The sequence below is a fragment of the Siphateles boraxobius genome, unplaced genomic scaffold (assembly GCF_051911475.1).
Source record: "Siphateles boraxobius isolate OS27281-9 unplaced genomic scaffold, OSU_SipBor_1 7, whole genome shotgun sequence".
Lineage (NCBI taxonomy): Eukaryota > Metazoa > Chordata > Actinopteri > Cypriniformes > Leuciscidae > Siphateles > Siphateles boraxobius.
Window position 1 is genome coordinate 8,794,528 of NW_027509197.1, and position 18,201 is coordinate 8,812,728.

The 18,201-nt window shown below is 38.5% G+C and overlaps 1 protein-coding gene across 2 annotated transcripts in view; it reads right to left on the bottom strand.

Annotated features, from left to right (window-relative positions):
- Positions 1-18,201, bottom strand: part of col4a2 (collagen, type IV, alpha 2) — a 162,544-nt gene that overhangs the window by 15,778 nt on the left and 128,565 nt on the right. For both annotated transcript variants that reach the window (XM_077216667.1, XM_077216669.1), the window contains exons 24-36: positions 16,191-16,297; positions 15,845-16,028; positions 10,113-10,151; positions 9,673-9,747; positions 9,462-9,560; positions 9,116-9,337; positions 7,925-8,086; positions 7,461-7,631; positions 7,160-7,303; positions 6,595-6,726; positions 3,669-3,850; positions 3,466-3,529; positions 3,282-3,356 (exon numbers count right to left, since the gene is read on the bottom strand). In XM_077216667.1, coding sequence (XP_077072782.1) covers positions 3,282-3,356; positions 3,466-3,529; positions 3,669-3,850; positions 6,595-6,726; positions 7,160-7,303; positions 7,461-7,631; positions 7,925-8,086; positions 9,116-9,337; positions 9,462-9,560; positions 9,673-9,747; positions 10,113-10,151; positions 15,845-16,028; positions 16,191-16,297 — 1,656 coding nt within the window. The remainder of the gene's footprint in view (positions 1-3,281; positions 3,357-3,465; positions 3,530-3,668; positions 3,851-6,594; positions 6,727-7,159; positions 7,304-7,460; positions 7,632-7,924; positions 8,087-9,115; positions 9,338-9,461; positions 9,561-9,672; positions 9,748-10,112; positions 10,152-15,844; positions 16,029-16,190; positions 16,298-18,201) is intronic.

Consider the following 18,201-nt stretch of genomic DNA (forward strand, 5'->3'; position numbering starts at 1 on the left):
GTTGCAAGGTGGGTTTCAAGTTCAGGTTATTAAACCATCCAAGTGATTTCTAAACGGTTTTATTAAGTTGAAATAGTTGCCGAATGCCCCTTTAAGAAGGGGTTCACAGGGACCTGGGGCACATGCAGGATTTTATCTCAGGGTAGGCACAGAAGTACCCCACCAGTCCGCAAATAGCTATTAAATAAATGATTGCTTTGATACCATTTGATGCGTTCAATTGTGTCTTGGTGTTAACAATCTAATATTGTACAAATCGACAGTCTCTTTCCATACACTTAGAAAAGCTGATGCAAGTAACTGAGCACACTTATGTGCTTGTGTAGATCTGCTTCGTGAATATATATTTTTTTTTAACGTTACTCCAGATACTCACTGAGCGGCTCCTACTGTTTTCTTTCCAGTCACGTGAATGCTTCACCTGCATGTCGGCTTGTTTAAACCCAAGCAAGTTCAAGTCCGTGTCCATTTACTTAATTTTTTTTTTATGTATACAATTTATAGCCTACATTACATTATCATATATCCTGCCATATAAACAGTATAAAACAATGCAGCTGCTCACTCGGATTTCTTGCTGCTGTGAATTTTACCTGCCAAAAGATGGCACTGTTTTTGACACTCTTGATGCTTCGAATCTTCCCGAAAGAATCAAAGCAAACCTTTCTTTATTCTCAGTCTCTTTTGTTTCTCAATGTCATGAGTGTTGTACATGTTAATAATCATCAAAAAAATTATGTAAAAAATAAAAATGTCATTAATTAACCCCTCTCAAGGTACGCACAGCAATACGGCTGCAGGCGCCACTGACAGGGACAGTAAAAAATCATAATATCATAATAATATCATAATATTACATAATTGTCACACCTATTCAGTTGTGTTTGTTCCTAGTTTATTTCATGGACTTTTAGATTGTTTTCATTAGTCACATGTGTTCTTTGTCTTCGTTTCCCATCACTTATCTGTTTCTATGGACACCCCGATAGCACACTAACAACCTTAGAGACGTTTATTTGATGTCTGCATTTACATCTGCAAGATGTATTTTATAGAGTGTTACCTCACCTGCAATACGTCTCTGAGACGTCTCCTGTCAGATGATATATAGACCTTTAGAAGATGCCTATATTTAGAATGTATGTAAAACTGCTCTTTCTTAGACGTTTCTCAGATGTTTTCCAGATCTCCAGAAGACATCTTACAGACGTACCTGTGCTATAATCATCATCACAGCTGCTCATCATTCAGTTCATCACCATCATGTACAGGTCCTTCTCAAAAAAGTAGCATATTGTGATAAAGTTCATTATTTTCCATAATGTAATGATAAAAACTAAACTTTCATATATTTTAGAATCATTGCACACCAACTGAAATATTTCAGGTCTTTTATTGTTTTAATACGGATGATTTTGGCATACAGCTCATGAAAACCCAAAATTCCTATCTCAAAAAATTAGCATATTTCATCCGACCAATAAAAGAAGTGTTTTTAATACAAAAAAAAAGTCAACCTTCAAATAATTATGTTCAGTTATGCCCTCAATACTTGGTCGGGAATCCTTTTGCAGAAATGACTGCTTCAATGTGGCGTGGCACGGAGGCAATCAGCCTGTGGCACTGCTGAGGTGTTATGGAGGCCCAAGATGCTTCGATAGCGGCCTTAAGCTCATCCAGAGTATTGGGTCTTGCGTCTCTCAACTTTCTCTTCACAATATCCCACAGATTCTCTATGGGGTCCAGGTCAGGAGAGTTGGCAGGGCAATGAGCACAGTAATACCATGGTCAGTAAACCATTTACCAGTGGTTTTGGCACTGTGAGCAGGTGCCAGGTCGTGCTGAAAAATGAAATCTTCATCTCCATAAAGCTTTTCAGCAGATGTAAGCATGAAGTGCTCCGAAATCTCCTGATAGCTAGCTGCATTGACCCTGCCCTTGATAAAACACAGTGGACCAACACCAGCAGCTGACATGGCACCCCAGACCATCACTGACTGCGGGTACTTGACACTGGACTTCAGGCATTGTGGCATTTCCTTCTCCCCAGTCTTCCTCCAGACTCTGGCACCTTGATTTCCGAATGACATGCAAAATTTGCTTTCATCCGAAAAAAGTACTTTGGACCACTGAGCAACAGTCCAGTGCTGCTTCTCTGTAGCCCAGGTCAGGCGCTTCTGCCGCTGTTTCTGGTTCAAAAGTGGCTTGACCTGGGGAATGCGGCACCTGTAGCCCATTTCCTGCACACGCCTGTGCACGGTGGCTCTGGATGTTTCTACTCCAGACTCAGTCCACTGCTTCCGCAGGTCCCCCAAGGTCTGGAATCGGTCCTTCTCCACAATCTTCCTCAGGGTCCGGTCATCTCTTCTCGTTGTGCAGCGTTTTTTGCCACACTTTTTCCTTCCCACAGACTTCTCACTGAGGTGCCTTGATACAGCACTCTGGGAACAGCCTATTTGTTCAGAAATGTCTTTGTGTCGTACCCTCTTGCTTGAGGGTGTCAATGATGGCCTTCTGGACAGCAGTCAGGTCGGCAGTCTTACCCATGATTGCGGTTTTGAGTAATGAAACAGGCTGGGAGTTTTTAAAAGCCTCAGGAATCTTTTGCAGGTGTTTAGAGTTAATTAAAGTTAATTAAGCCTCTCACGGAGACTTCAGATGCCCCAACGCCTGTGAAGAGACGACTCGACGCCTGTGAAGAGACTACTCAAAGCCGGCGATATGTTATGCCATAAATTACTACTTGATTAACTAACTGTATTTTTCTATGTACATTTCCGAAATGCACTTTCTGTAAAGCTGCTTTGAGACAATGTGTATTGTGAAAAGCACTTTACAAATAAATTTGAATTGAATTGAATTGAATTAGTTGATTCAGATGATTAGGTTAATAGCTCGTTTAGAGACCCTTTTCATGATATGCTAATTTTTCGAGATAGGAATTTTGGGTTTTCATGAGCTGTATGCCAAAATCATCCGTATTAAAACAATAAAAGACCTGAAATATTTCAGTTGGTGTGCAATGAATCTAAAATATATGAAAGTTTAATTTTTATCATTACATTATGGAAAATAATGACCTTTATCACAATATGCTAATTTTTTGAGAAGGACCTGTATTTAAGTTCCTCCCTGTTGTCCTCAGTTGTCGGACGATGTTATTTTTTGTGTTTGCTTTGTTGCACGCACACACTGTTACACCATCTGTCTGTCTGTAGCTGTGTTTATTCTATTATTAAATAATATTATTTGATGCACTATAGAATATGGAAATTCCTAACCTGTAGTTCCAGACAGCCCAGTTTCACCACTCAGTCCTGTTGATCCTGGAAGACTCATGGTAGAACCCAAGTCACCTTAAATAAAGGAGTCTTACGTAAACCTTTTTGGCCGTTTATTCAAGTATTATGAGAAAGTCATACATCAAGCATAATATGGACACTTCAGAGGTTTATTTAGGAGCACCTTTTATTCCTTTAATTCCAGAATCTCCGGGCCGTCCATAGGCACCAGGTGAGCCTTTGTCACCCTGCAATATAAGCCACACTGACTAAAAGCACAACACCCAAAACATTCTAACAGGACCCCATATACAAGGAGATTATGTGCAATGTTTTAAATCATAAATAGTTTTAGGAGTCAGAGAGAGATGGGGCTCATTATCCTACCCTGGGTCCAGGCATTCCAGGGAAACCTTCAATTCCAGACTGTCCTGTAGGCCCTGGCATTCCCTTAGGCCCTAAATGACCTTCTTCTCCGGGAACACCTTTAGTACCTTTTGCATCACTGGGCTCACCTGGATGTCCATCTTTCCCATCGCCTCCTGGATAGCCTGGCCCACCTTTTGTACCTATAGCCAAAGGCAAGTTGAAAGAAAAGCTCTAAGTATCTATCTGAAAGGGATCTTTTTTGTTCTATTCACATCAGCAAAAACCAAACGCAGAAATGAAAATAATCAGAGTATGACCAAATTCTGATTAAACCTCCTATTGAATTCTAGTCCGTTTTGACCTTGAAGGCCTACAAAAACATAAAAAATAAAATTAAAATTCATAGTTTTTAGTATGAAAATGAAACTTGACTGTTTTCAGATTTTTTTATTAAAAGATTTAGGAGAACTACTTGAACTAAATTGTTACACCTTTTGTGTTCAAGTAAGTTTTGACCCGAAAGTGAACTGTGGCTTTACACTTAAAATGATGTTGATTTTTTTCTCTCCATCTATTAGATAAGCTGCTTTTCTACCATCTGGCCAAACCGTTCTCATTGCTTAACCATTGCTTTCACAGCCGAGGAGACCGACGTTCTCGTCAGGGCCGTAGAAGACAGAGAAATGACATTGTATGGGAATGGGAGAAACCCACCCAAATTAGCTTTGGTTAAACAGGCTTATAATAAGTTGAGTAAATGTGTAAGCTAGATTTATGCCTATTTTTTCACATCTTCATGGACACCACAATGATTTCCCTCGAGTGGTAATATTTTTCCTTGTAATTATGGTTTGCAAAAATGCTGTGTCTGTGTAAATAAGAGAAGCAAAGTGAATAAATATGAAGAGAAAGAGGGTTTGAAAAGGGAGAAGTCCACATTTCACTCTACTGCCGCCTTATTAATGAAGCACTGCAGCATTAAAGAAACACCAGGTAGCTTTTCAACCTTCATAATCTATTTCCAAGTCTCTTGTGATGGTACATCGACTTACAATAGGTTGAATGACACGTCTGCCATAGCCTGACGGGGTCTGTAGCGTTTTTAATCGTACTTTTAAACTTCGGGTTTCGGGTAGTAACCGCCGAACAAAGAGAACTACAAAACTCGACTGCTTTACGGCATATACGTCACTTCCACCACCACCCCCACTTCCTTAAAATCGCAGGGCTGTCAAGTGTCACGCACTGAAGGACACCTCAGTCATATTCCTGCCGGTACTGGAATTGAACCAGCAACCTTTGGGTCACCAGTCCAACTCTGCTACCATTAGGCCATGACTGCCATAGTCTGCCTGACTATGTTACGGAAGCTATCTTATCCTCCGTTTTTCTTCATGAATCAGGTAATGATTATTTGTCTTGCCTCAAGCTATAATGCAAATCGATTTGTAAAATTTGCAGATTTATTTATGGTAGCTTGATATTATAATATTGACGATATATGGTTATTATCTACCACTCAAACATTGCATTGAAGTATCATATAGATTCAGTAAAACGGTAACCAATAGACTAGGCTACTATAATGACACTGGCTTGTAAACGTGATCATCGCGATCATTTGTCGTTAGAAAAAAAATAAAACCCATGAAATTATATTCATATGACATGCTGAAATATATGCCACTGTACCTGGGATGAAGACATTTCACACGCGACTTGCATGTGACCTCCTCCTACAGTGTTCAGGGCTATCATGGTTGTCAACAAATGCACGATGACAGAGTTTACGACAGTAGTAGAGGACAATACTGTTTCCCAACTGTAGGGGGACCCCGAGAGCAAAAGTTACCTGGTGTTACTTTGAAAGGAGATTGTTTATCACATTTATCAACGTTTATGCAAGTAAAATGATCATATTTTGTTTGAAAAGATTTCAGAGTAATATTGATGTTGAGAAGGAATATGCCGATTTCATAAATTTGGCAGTTATGAGTTATAAGTTCAAAGGAATTTAATAAAATCCATACTTTCTCATTCTCATATTATATGTTCTTATAAATTTCACATGATATATTCAAATAACATTTATTCTATACATATTGATAAAAATAGATAATATTTCGTATCACACTGGCTTTTGCTGAAGTTCTTGTAACAGTTTAAATTTCAAAGAATTTCTTCATATTTTGATTAATAAAAGGGGGTAAATATAGTAATAGCATGGTGAAAACCAAATGGACCCGGAAATGCAACAGATGCATCCAGTTTTTTTCCAATGCATTAAAGGGGTTAATATTGTAATATACTAGTTTTATGTATAAAACTAGTATATTACATATACTAGTGCATGTAAGTTACATGCACTAGTATATACTAGTGCATGTAAACGTGGTCAGTGTATGCAGAAATAAGGATTCTACTAAATACACAGAAAATATTAGACATTCAGACGTTTCGACATTTAGAGCTCTCATAGCTTCTGAAATTCATATGAACAGGTTTTTGAAATTAACATCCGCCAAATGCAGGTAAAAATCAACTGTGGCGGTAACGCTGTCAAATCACTAGCCAATTTGGCGTGTTACTATATTTACTCACTTACTCATGTAAGCCAAATCTGCGCAGATTTGGCGCAAATACTCAACTTGTGAGTCATCATGATATATTAAACAGTGTATTGCACTGAATCTGCGCATATCTGGCTTACTTGAACATGCACATCACTACGTAACGCAACAAATAATGGCGAGCGCTTGTTCATTTGCACTGAAGCAACAGCGAAGATTAAAAAGCATTGGGTTAACAGAAAAGACATTTTTATTTTCCAACATCCTACATTTTTTTGATTTTATTTGTACTGTATTGATCTGTCTGTCCACCATATATTGAAGTATGCTACTCTTTGTGTCCTTGAGTAGAAAATAAATATGATTGTAGTCACCTCTGGGACCTGTGAAGCCAGGTTCTCCCATTTTTCCATGGTCACCTTTAGTTCCCTTCATGTCTGCTTTCATTTGTGGTGGTATTTTCATGATTGCCTTTTCACCTGGAGGTCCCACCAGCCCTCTGTCACCTTGAGAAAAAGTATATACACCACATGCTCAAGACATTATGCATATTTCATTTGAAATATAATCTTAAATAGTCCACCAATAATACAATATATAGACTACAATGTCTATTAATAAAGATGTTATGTAATGAGAAATTAATGCAAAAGTTCCTCCACAGTCCAAATACAGGTTGCAAATAATTTCAGTCTAACGTTTGGTTTGAGCAGCACATTTAAGCACAGATTGTTTAATCAGTCTGTTATTTTGCAAAGAGGCTGTTGTTGACAGATGAACAGCCAAGAAATGGCCATGAAAAATGGAATTATGGAATTATTAAATTTATAAGGGAAACTTGTGGGGAATAATAAATAATAAATTAAACATATGACCACGGTAGAATGTATAGTACATATTGTGCATGTACATGCATACAGAATCATGCTCTTGATTCACCTTTTTCTCCTGGATGGCCAGAATATCCTTTTGCACCTTGTTGTCCTTGAAAGCCTATCTGTCCTTTCTTTCCTGGAGGTCCTTTCAACCCTTGCTCACCTAGCTTTCCAGGAAAACCTGTCATGCCCTGACCACCTTTGGAACCTTTGTTGTTTATAAAATAAAAAAAATGCAATATTCAATTAATGCCATTTTGAGCACAATCACTGATCCAACTATTTCTATCTCCTTATTGCAAACTATACATATTTAAATCTGCCAATTCTAAGAAACATAAATCAACAACAAAAAGACAAATGACCTCTTAACCCTGGAAGACCCCTAAATCCAAAGGACCCTGGTTGTCCTGGGTCTCCTGGGGGCCCAATATTTCCTGGTACCCCAACATCTCCAGGGTCTCCAATGGCACCCTTTACTCCACTGGGTCCATAAAGGCCTAGGTCTCCCTGGTCTCCCCTTACTCCACTTGGACCTACAGAGACATAGTATATTTAAGCATTGTTAGGAGAAAGAGGAGTTGCTTCATACCACTGAAATCAAATCGAATGTATAATATACACTACAAGTCAATTGGTTTGAACATACTTGACTGAATTTATGTTTCTGATCCTAAAGACCATTAGATTAAGAAGAAGAACAAGTCCCCTGTTATTGAAGGTATGTGATAGTTCTGGGTTTATTCTTTACTTTTCTTACCCGGTATGTGGGCAACAAAAAAAATATACCTTCTGATTTTTCTGAGGTTTTTCCCATCAGTTTAGTTACCTGGTTCTCCACTTTTTCCTGATGGTCCAGGAGGTCCTATGTAACCGGGCTGCCCAGGAAAGCCTAATGCTCCTTGCGGTCCAGGTTTCCCGCTCTCTCCTTGAAAACCCGGAGGACCACCTTCACCCTTAAGGCCGATCATACCTGGCATCCCCTCCATACCTGTGTGACATCGCATCCTTTAGTGAGTGTCAATAACAACAGAACTGATCCACCTTAATCATAGACAGACTTTCACTTTTGAGCTTCTGAGGGTTGGAGACAGAGAAGTTTTATAAGGGGCATAAAATATGCTTTTTACAGATGCATGAGGTGGGAAAAATGTTTTTACATAGGATTCACAATCACAAAAAGTAAAATGTGTAAAATGTGCCGATAATCATGAAACTTAATTTTTCTATCCACAAAATAATACATTAATAATAAAAACATAAAAAACATAAAATAATAATAATAATATAATTAAATCATACATTTCATACATAGATACCACATTTTATTGACACACTAAAACATTTTAAAACTATTTTAGATTTGGCACATGACTTTAATATGCAGCCCTAGGAAGAAACTAGAAAAGGAAAGTTTGTTTGCCTGAAAGTTTAAAATGCTTTTAAAAGTCCTTAAGTCAGAAGACTATAAACCATCAGAAAATGTCAATCATTATGGGTTTGACAGACAGCTGGTTTTAAGATATGTTTACGTTGATCCAAACACAACTTTAAATACAGGTGTAAATGGGGTCTAAAAAGTTTTGAGCTTGTCCACTTTTTTGACCACTTTCAGAGGTAGTTGAAAAAGCAAAACAAATGTTTCCAACTTTCGCATGTTAATACCATGTCGCAATGTTGTGCCAATAATACATGGATTATGAGCAAAATCGTTGTTAATATTCACATTCTTTCCATTCGCTTCCTTTTGTCCTCGCTCATAACCATAATGGCTTCATTCATTAAATATTTTGCGCTGCAGTCTGCGCTCCTGTGAAAGTTATGTAGAGTGTGAAAAAAACAGAAGTGTCAACTCTTGATGAAATCTGAACAAAAAATGCTCACAAGAGATGATTTTAAAACACATGTTAAAAATACCAGGTGTAAATGGTAATACATCTAGGCCGACCACCTGTGATCGGTTCACTGAAAACTCATCTTATCAGGTGTAAACAGGGACATAGACACATGAAGTTCTCACCTGGGAATCCTTTTTTTCCTTGGTCTCCTGGAAGGCCAGTTTCACCCCTCTGTCCTGGCAGTCCTGGTTCTCCAGGAGCTCCAGTAGATGCTCCTAAAACTTCACCATGTTCACCCTTTTCCCCTGAAGCACCATCCAAACCTGGTACACCAGAGATGCCTGGAGCTCCTTCCACACCTTTGGTGCCAGGATATCCTAAATCGCCCCGAATTCCAACAAAACCTATGTGGTCAAAACCAAATGATCAGAGCTAAAAAGGAGACAGACCTAGCAGACAGACAGGGGTTAAAGTATACAGAATGATTAAGTAAAATGTACAATAACACACAGGCCACCCAATGCTCACCCCTTGGCCCATGTGGACCTCCTCTTCCTGGTTCACCTTGCTCTCCTTTGGGCCCGGGTTCTCCAGAAAGACCTGGCATGCCTTTGACACCTGGTACTCCTAAAACACACATATATGGGCAGGCATAACGTAACTAGAGAGACAATTATTATAATAAAAGTTTTTTTTATTTTTTTATTGTGGAAAATATTACAATAATACATCCAATTACCAGGAAATCCTTCCAACCCTGGGAGTCCAGGCTGCCCGGTCTCTCCAGGTGGCCCGGGATCTCCAATACACTCCACTGTAATAAGATTAACATTATATATATATATAAAACTATAAAAATAAACACAGTTGGTTATTGGTGATGACGGATTATGGATTGACTGCAATGTGGTGAAGCACCAAAGGCCCGTTCATGCCAAGGATTACATATCACTGGAATAACTTTCAGAACAGTTTACAGCTGATGAATGATAAAAACGATTTGACAGCAAATCAGAATTCACCTGTCATTAAAGAGTTCGAGTGTTTAAAGCGGATGCAGTGCTCGCTTATAATAAACACAATGTAATTATCCATTGATGTGGACAACAACAGTTAACTTCATCGTTATCTTTACAGTTATCTTTAAAGATCTTTGTAAAGTAGATTTGATCCAGCTACCTTCGATATTCCATTGATCTTCTCTTGAGCTACAGTCTCCTGTAAGACACATGTAAGATAGACATGAAGACAAAGACTAAGAAGAAGAGTATAACATACTGTGGATTTGCTTAACTCACTAGACAAAAATAAATATATTCAATACAAAAAGCAAAACAATTGCCTTTTTTTACACCTGGCTCGTTTGCTCGATCCGCACCCAAACAATCACTCCGTGTATATACGTATATACAGTGGTTAAATTGGCCGGGGCTCCCCGGGGCTCAGCCCCGCCACATAAGCCTGCTTGTTTGCTGTCAGTTGCCTACTGGAAATTATGTCACATAAAATTTGATGAAAGTGATGCTTTTGAAAACATATTTATGATAAATGAAAGATTTTTGAAATGGCATGTCTATTTTGTCTCGGCGGAGCTAAGAACAATCGGAACAAAGCCGTATTCTTGTTCAGCTGCTTAATCTTGTTGTCAGTCGACCATGATCGCGCACCGCTCGTGCACGCGCATCTAGGTGACACGGATAAATGTACTACGCAGCAATATATAATGAATATTCCTGGGAGATCCGTAGTTCCGCGGGGTGTGGAAGCCCGCAAAAACTCCAGAAATTTACAAAAAGTGCCCTGGCCTTGAATGACAAGGTAAGGAAAATAAGACTAAATCAAAATTAAATAACCAAGACTAGGTTGACCATGTGATTTTTCTCAGGAGATGTTTTGAGCATTTTACTTTAGACACCGGATTATTAGCAAACTGCCAAGAGAACTGCTAGCTGGCTACTCAAAATAAACTAGCAATATATTCAGTCAGCATATTTGTATTGGATCTGTGTGAATTACAGAAATATAAGACTTGCTAGACCTACATTTAGCTACCAAGCAATCTTTCCACAAGGATAGATTGATTTTATTTTTGTGACTTGTGCATATCTTGATGAGAAATGATGCAGAGTAGGATGAGTGTGTGTGTGTGTGTGTGTGTGTGTGTGTGTGTGTGTGTGTGTGTGTGTGTGTGTGTGTTGTAGTAGAGAGAGAATGGGAGAAGGAAGTGTGTGTGTGAGGTGGACCTGGTCACCACAGACACAAATCTTCTCAGCTGTTGCTACTGTCATATGCTGCACTCTCTTCGTGTGGCACATTATGTTTGGCACATTATATGGTTTACTATATATCATAACATGGCAATACAATGTGTAATCAAGTGATGACTGATTAACAGTAATGTAAATGCTAAATGTCCTAATACCTGTTGATACTACAACAATGCAAAGTATATGCTCTTAACCTTGCAGTTTTTCACATATCATGTAATACTCAATTTCTCAATTTCTTTGCACAAAACTCTCCAGAAAGTGCTATTTAATGGTTTATTTAAAAAAAAAAAATCCGGGGAGAGCATGCTCCCGGACCCCCCTAGGGAGAGCACCCCCACATAATAAATCCCAATTTAACCCCCGTATATATATATTTATTTACTTTATAATAACTTTCAATAATATCTATACTAACTCTTTATTGTGATGGTCCTCCGACGGACATTTTACTGACTATATAAGTAACTTTGCAACTACATGTCAACTTATTCTAACCCTATTGAGAGTTAGTAGACATGTAGGTGCAACATTACTTATAGTCAACAGAATGTGTTAATGGGACCATTAAAATGAAATGCTCATTCTTATATTGTTCAATTTTCTGTTGAACATCTGGATCACTCATAGCTACCAAACAGCTTTTTGCATTTGTACTTTTGTAAATCTTACACAAACAGTGCACTAGGTTATATATGAACTGAAGTTTAATGACATTTGCAAGCATTTAATGCACATTAAATAATGATCTGTTAAGCAGACAGTCTTCTAATAATCTAATAAGAGTTGACATTTATAGTTGCTTATAGTCATCAGAATGTTCAAAAGGGACCGTCAAAATAAAGTGTTACCAGAATAACTGGTTCCACTTTATATTAGGTGTCTTTAACTGCTATGTACTTAAGTAAAATAAATAAACAAACAAAACAAAAAAATTGTCAGGCACAATGTACTTATTGTATTCATGTTCTATCTCAAAACACTTTTGCTGCTATTAAGGTGTGATACGGGTAATGTTAGGGAAAGCTTTGGTGGTAGGCTATGGGTAGGTTTAAGGGTTGGTCAAGTGGTCAACAGTGTACAGGGGTCAATAGCTTGTTTATATTTAAATAAACATATGAAAGATTACATAATGATTCAAAGATCATTAATAAATAAAAAAAGCTAACAAATCTCATTAAAATTCGATTAATATATTACCTAATGTAATTTTTTTTAACATTTACAAATGTTGTGAAAAAATAGTTTAATCAGTAATTTTAAGCACATCACACACTATTCATGTTAACTATTTAGTAACTATGTGAACATGTTAATTATTCAGTAACTCATCCTAACCATAGTTCTGTCAAGACTACTATCGTCAAAGATGATTGACAATTAGCATATTTAGCATTAGGTCTTCTTCTTTGTTTTTAACGGCGGTTGGCAACCAGCTTTTGGTGCATTACCGCCACCTTCTGCTCCGGAGTGTGAATCAGACAATAGGCTTACAATCTAGTTTCCACATAAAAAGAAACAAAAGAAATAAAATAAAAGAATAATCTTATAATACACACTCACATTCATTAATTTCCCAACACACTTTCCCATATCACTGTTTATCCTCATAACCTATTAAACAAACCAATTTCCAATAAGAAAGTTAACAATATTCTAACCTGTGCTCTGTCACCTATATTCAACAATCCTTCTAATGTTAATTCCTGCACCCCTAATTCCCTCAAATTATTCCTCATTATCACTCTCTGTACCTCATACCTCCCACATCTTATAATTATGTGCTCCAATGACTCCTCTTCCTGACACCACTCACAAAAGCCTGTCTCGCGTTTTCCTATCATTTTCAGTGATTTGTTTAAAGCACAGTGCCCCAGCCTTAACCTTGTCATTACAGTTTCCTCTCTCCTGTGCCCACCACCTAACCTACTTATTTTTACACTCTTTTGAATTTGATATAAATGCCTTCATTTCTCCTCTCTGTCCCACCTTTCTTACCACATTTGGTTAGTTTTTTCCCTGATGATACTTTTGACCTCTGCTTTACTTATTTTAATTTACATTTCTATATTTTCCTTCTTTAAAGCCCTCTTTGCCAATTCATCCACCTGCTCATTCCCTTTCACCTCTACATGTGCTGGAACCCACATAAATTGTACCTGTCATCCTTGATTTGTTGTCCTTGTAACTGACTGACGGACTTCATACAATACATCCTGACAGCTTGTAGAGTGAAAAGACCTTAAACTCACAAGGACTGAGGATGAATCAGAACATATCAGTACCTTTTCTTGTCTTGTTTTTTCCACCCACCTTAACACAACTAACACTGCCACCATTTCCACTGTTTATACTCCTAAAAAATCTGATGTTCTTCTATTAATTCCTATTCCTTTAGCAGGTATTACCACCCCATATCCTGTCTCAGGTTTCTTAGAACCATCTGTATATATATGTATGAATTCTTTATAATCTTTATTTATGTGGTACTTGAATGCTCTTACCAAATCTATTTGATCTTTTTCTTTCCTTTTTAACTCTAACAAATACCAGTCAATATCTGGCCTAACACGTACCCATTGAGCCACCATCAGATATACAACTGCAGGGCTCATCTTCATATCAAATACTCCAAATTCTATTGCTACCTCATTGCCTACTAGACTAAAATTATCTCCATTATATCTTGCGTTCTCCCATGTCTCCTGCAACACTACTTTTGTGGGGTGGAAATCATTATGTCCCTGCAAATTAGCCCAATAGCTTGTCATCAGCTACCTCCTTCTTAATGCTAACGGCATTTCTCCCATTTCTACCTGTAGTGCAGGTACTGGTGAAGTTTTAAAAGCACCACTACACACTCTTAATGCCTGTGCCTGAATCATATCTAGTTTCTTTAATAGAGATTTGGCTGCTGACCCTTAAGCTACACTGCTGTAATCCAAAACAGATCTTATCAATGCCACATATATTTAGCATTAGGTCTCATAGCTATTTGAATATATATTACCTAAAGATCCGTTAAGAATTATAATGTATGTTAATGATTTATCAATTAAGCTTTCATTTAATAAATGCAAATCATTTAATCAATCTGTCAAAATCATTTGTAGATTTTTAAAAAGTGCAATATCATATGAATTGAAAGTTGAATAACATTTGTGAGCATTTCCATTAACATTAATGATCTGTTAATCATTATGTAATGTTTAATAAGTTCATTAGTTAAAATTAACAAGCACATTATTGTCACGTTTAGTGTTTGTTATGTTAGCCTGTGTCACCCAGTTTGTACCTGTGTTTCTTTGATTTAATCCCTATCACCTGTTGTCTTGTTAATCAGTCATTATGAGTTAATTTGTCCCAGCTGTGTCTCGTTTCCCTTGTCTGTTCTGTGTATTTAAGGGAGCTTTTACACTGGGCTCGTTTGCTGCGGTCCGAGGCCGAGCGCGATTGTTTTCCGGCGCCCCCCGCAACGTTGGTCTGGTTTCACACTCAACTTGATTCTATCGAACTCTAGTGCGTTTGCGTGCATCTTATGTCATTGCAAACGTGCATGGTGCATGATAGAAAAGACGACGCGGGTCAATATATTGTGTTTTTTATTAATTTGGTGCTATTATGCATAGCATAGCATACCATAGTAAACAACACTGGTTTACTGTATGTGTGTGTGTGTGTCATAAGCTGTCTTTCTGCTGCTTGCAAATGGACTCTTTTGAGGAGACAGTGGATTTCCATTAATTTGTTGCCCTGATTGTACGCACTATGCGCGTATACACTGCAGACTCACTCTTGCTCGTATCCAAGGGAAATCTTCATCCCTTACGTGTGTTTTATTTAACTCAACTCAATACATCATAATTGGCTAAAACGCATGCGCAGGATACTTTACTTCCTGAACAAGTGCACACCCGAGTCCGTGTTGCTTTCAAATACACGCGAACCGCAGCAAGGTTCGGGAGCAACCGAACTCAGGCCACCTCCTCCAGATAGTCTCGGGTTCAATACCCCAGTGCGCACCCGGGTCCCATGACATTGTTCACATAAGCGATTTTTTTTTTTTTTGTGTGAACCATGCCCCGTTCCGAACTAAGCTGCCAGTGTGAAAGCCCCCTATGTCCTGTGTTTCAGTCTGTTCCTTGTCTGTCATGTTATGTTTGGTTGTCCTGTTCTAGTGTTTTGTTCTCCAGTGTATGAATGTTAAAGTTTGTTTAAATAAAAGCTGCTGCAAGTAGATCCTGCATCTTTCCCTGCTTCAACCAGTCCATGACAATTATCTCATATTTCTAGCATTTGAATATATATATATTAAATATTGACCTGTTAAGCATTATATTATGTCTGTTAATGATTTATTAATGTAAGGTATTATAAAGAGTTACCAAAATATTAAAAAAGGCAACATTTATATTTTTTTGTTTAGTTTAACTAAAACTAAATAAACTAATCAATACAATTAATACACACTGTTTATTGAAATTAATAAAAATGACAATAACAAAAAATTAAATGAGCAATTCTTTAAAATGACAAAAATAAAAGTGAAAACAGAAAAAAAAGAAAAAAAAAACTTTTCAAAATCTGAACAAAAACTTTAATAATACTGTATATTGATGATACACAAATAACACTGATACACACCTGGAGGACCAGGCAAACCTTTTACTCCATCCAAACCGATTTGTCCGTTATCTCCAGGAAGGCCCCTTACACCTTTAGTTGCTCCAAGAACTTGGCCAGGTTGTCCTGTTAGGCCTTTTGGACCTGGAAGGCCTGGAGCACCTGGGTATCCCTTCTCTCCAGGCTCACCTACAGGACCATCTCCCTGAAGGAAAACAAGCATGCAGATACATCTAAATTACATACTTTGGTTAAGACTGGCATCAGAGTTAAAACTTTCTTGATCAATATCACGGAAGTCACTACACAATACACAGTGCAACACTGATTAGTGTTGTTTTGAAGTGTTTTGAAATGCAAGACTCACAGGAGATCCTCTAAGACCTGGTTCACCATCTTCTCCACTAAGTCCAGGCCTTCCTTGCACTCCTGGGAAACCAATAGCACCTGGGTCCCCTGGGTCACCAGGTAGTCCTGCATTTCACAATTGCAGACAAAATATTAATATTTGCACATCATTGCTTTCAGGTGAAAACCTTGTATGTCCAAACCGCTACTTTTCAGAATTTTTTTATTTTTATTTTTTGAATAATTAAACACTGTGTTGTCAAAGATCTTGTGGCTTTATATATGATCAGACACTTACATGTGTAATTATATTATTAGCATTTTACCAAAAGCAAGCTCAAATAGAGTTACAAGGTCTTTGACCAGCGAATATCAGATATATGTGTTTTGTCCATCATTAGACCGGCTGCATCTGAGGCACTAATTGCAGTGCATCATATTAGGTTCTCTTTCAAGGGAATATAAACGTCACACCATGGTGTTGATGCAATGCAAGCATGCCGCACAAGCCCTGAAAAGTGAAGCCAAAGCACCTCGATCGCCCCCCGGTGACCGGTCCTAGTATAGCTCATAAACCCCGCCTCCCCATGTTATTCAATGGGACGTGAGACCAACTAAACAATTAAATTACACTTCACATATCTTTTTTCCAAAGATAGTTTCTGTAATTTACTGTAGTTTTCATCACGCTGATGTCATTTCAACTGTTTGTTTTTAAAATAAGTTTGTTTTTAGTTAGTTATTTGATGCTATAAAAACGGCGCTGTGGCGTACATGATTGACAGCTGTGATTGACAGGTTCTCTGAGCAAAGTAGTCACTGAAGCAACAACAGACTTTTTTTGGGGGATCTTTGGAGGACTGAGGAGATTGGAGCTTTAAATGTAATATCTACATTTCTATAATTAATTATTTCACACCGACATAATGGTTTGTTCTGCAGCAGAGGCGCGTGCTTACAATTGATTCAGCGAGAGTGAGGGCGGGACCAGAGCGGGACGTTGATTTCGCGGCTTTACTTCCTGCTCACTACTGCGCATGTATGGTCCCGAAATCACAACTGCGCAGACTCAAGTCCCAAGTTGTCAGCGCCATATCGGGACAATGGCGGCTTCACTTCTCGCCAATGAAAGAAAACAAAGGGGCGTCGTCCATCTTTTTTTACAGTCTATGATGCAATGGGAATGCCTTCGACGTGAACTGGTGTCTGAATCATGTGTAGTACACGCCAAGCCATTAGCCTATGACGATGGCAGGTGACGCAACGACGTGCTTAATAAATTCTACAAATAACACCATCACGAGAGTGTCACCAGCTTCTTGTCTTCAGAAGCCGCTTTGTCTGTCACTGTGTGTGCCAATCGGTGTCTTTGTCTTAGAACAGGAGTGAAAAAAAGGAAAGAAATCATGTGCTATTCCTGGGGACGACAGACACGAGTTGTTTGTTCTCTGTCTCAGAGCGGAGCATGCTTGATCAACTCTCGAGGGAGCGAGTGCGACCGGCAGGCAGTCTACATCTTCCTCTAAGATGTATGAGAATAACAGGCTTATGAGGTGACAGGTCAGGCTGGTGGGTCCCAGCACACCATGTCAGTGTTACAGGCCTACCAGGCTGACCTGCTCAGGAAACTTGACACTGGGGAGGATCTTAGCCCCAAAGCGGTTAAAGAGCTCCACAAGGCCACAGATGTGTCTCTCCACCACGAAGCAGATGGTGTTATCGACTGTTCTATTGCTGCTTTGGTGGCTACGGAGAGGCATCTGTGGCTCAACTTCTCAGGGATAAAGAAAGATTTTCTGCTGGGCGTCCAGATCTCATCATCTGGCTTGTTTGGCGGCGCTGTCAGTACAGTCATCGACGGGTTTTAGGTGGAAAAGTAATCCGAGGCATTCCGGCAGTTCATCCCTCGTCGGATCCAGCAGGCTGGTCTTTCAACCTGTTGACGTTAAAACTTGTATCTAACATTCCAATCCTAGGATTGGTTTGTCACGATAGATCTGAAGGACATATTTTCACATAGAAATTTCACC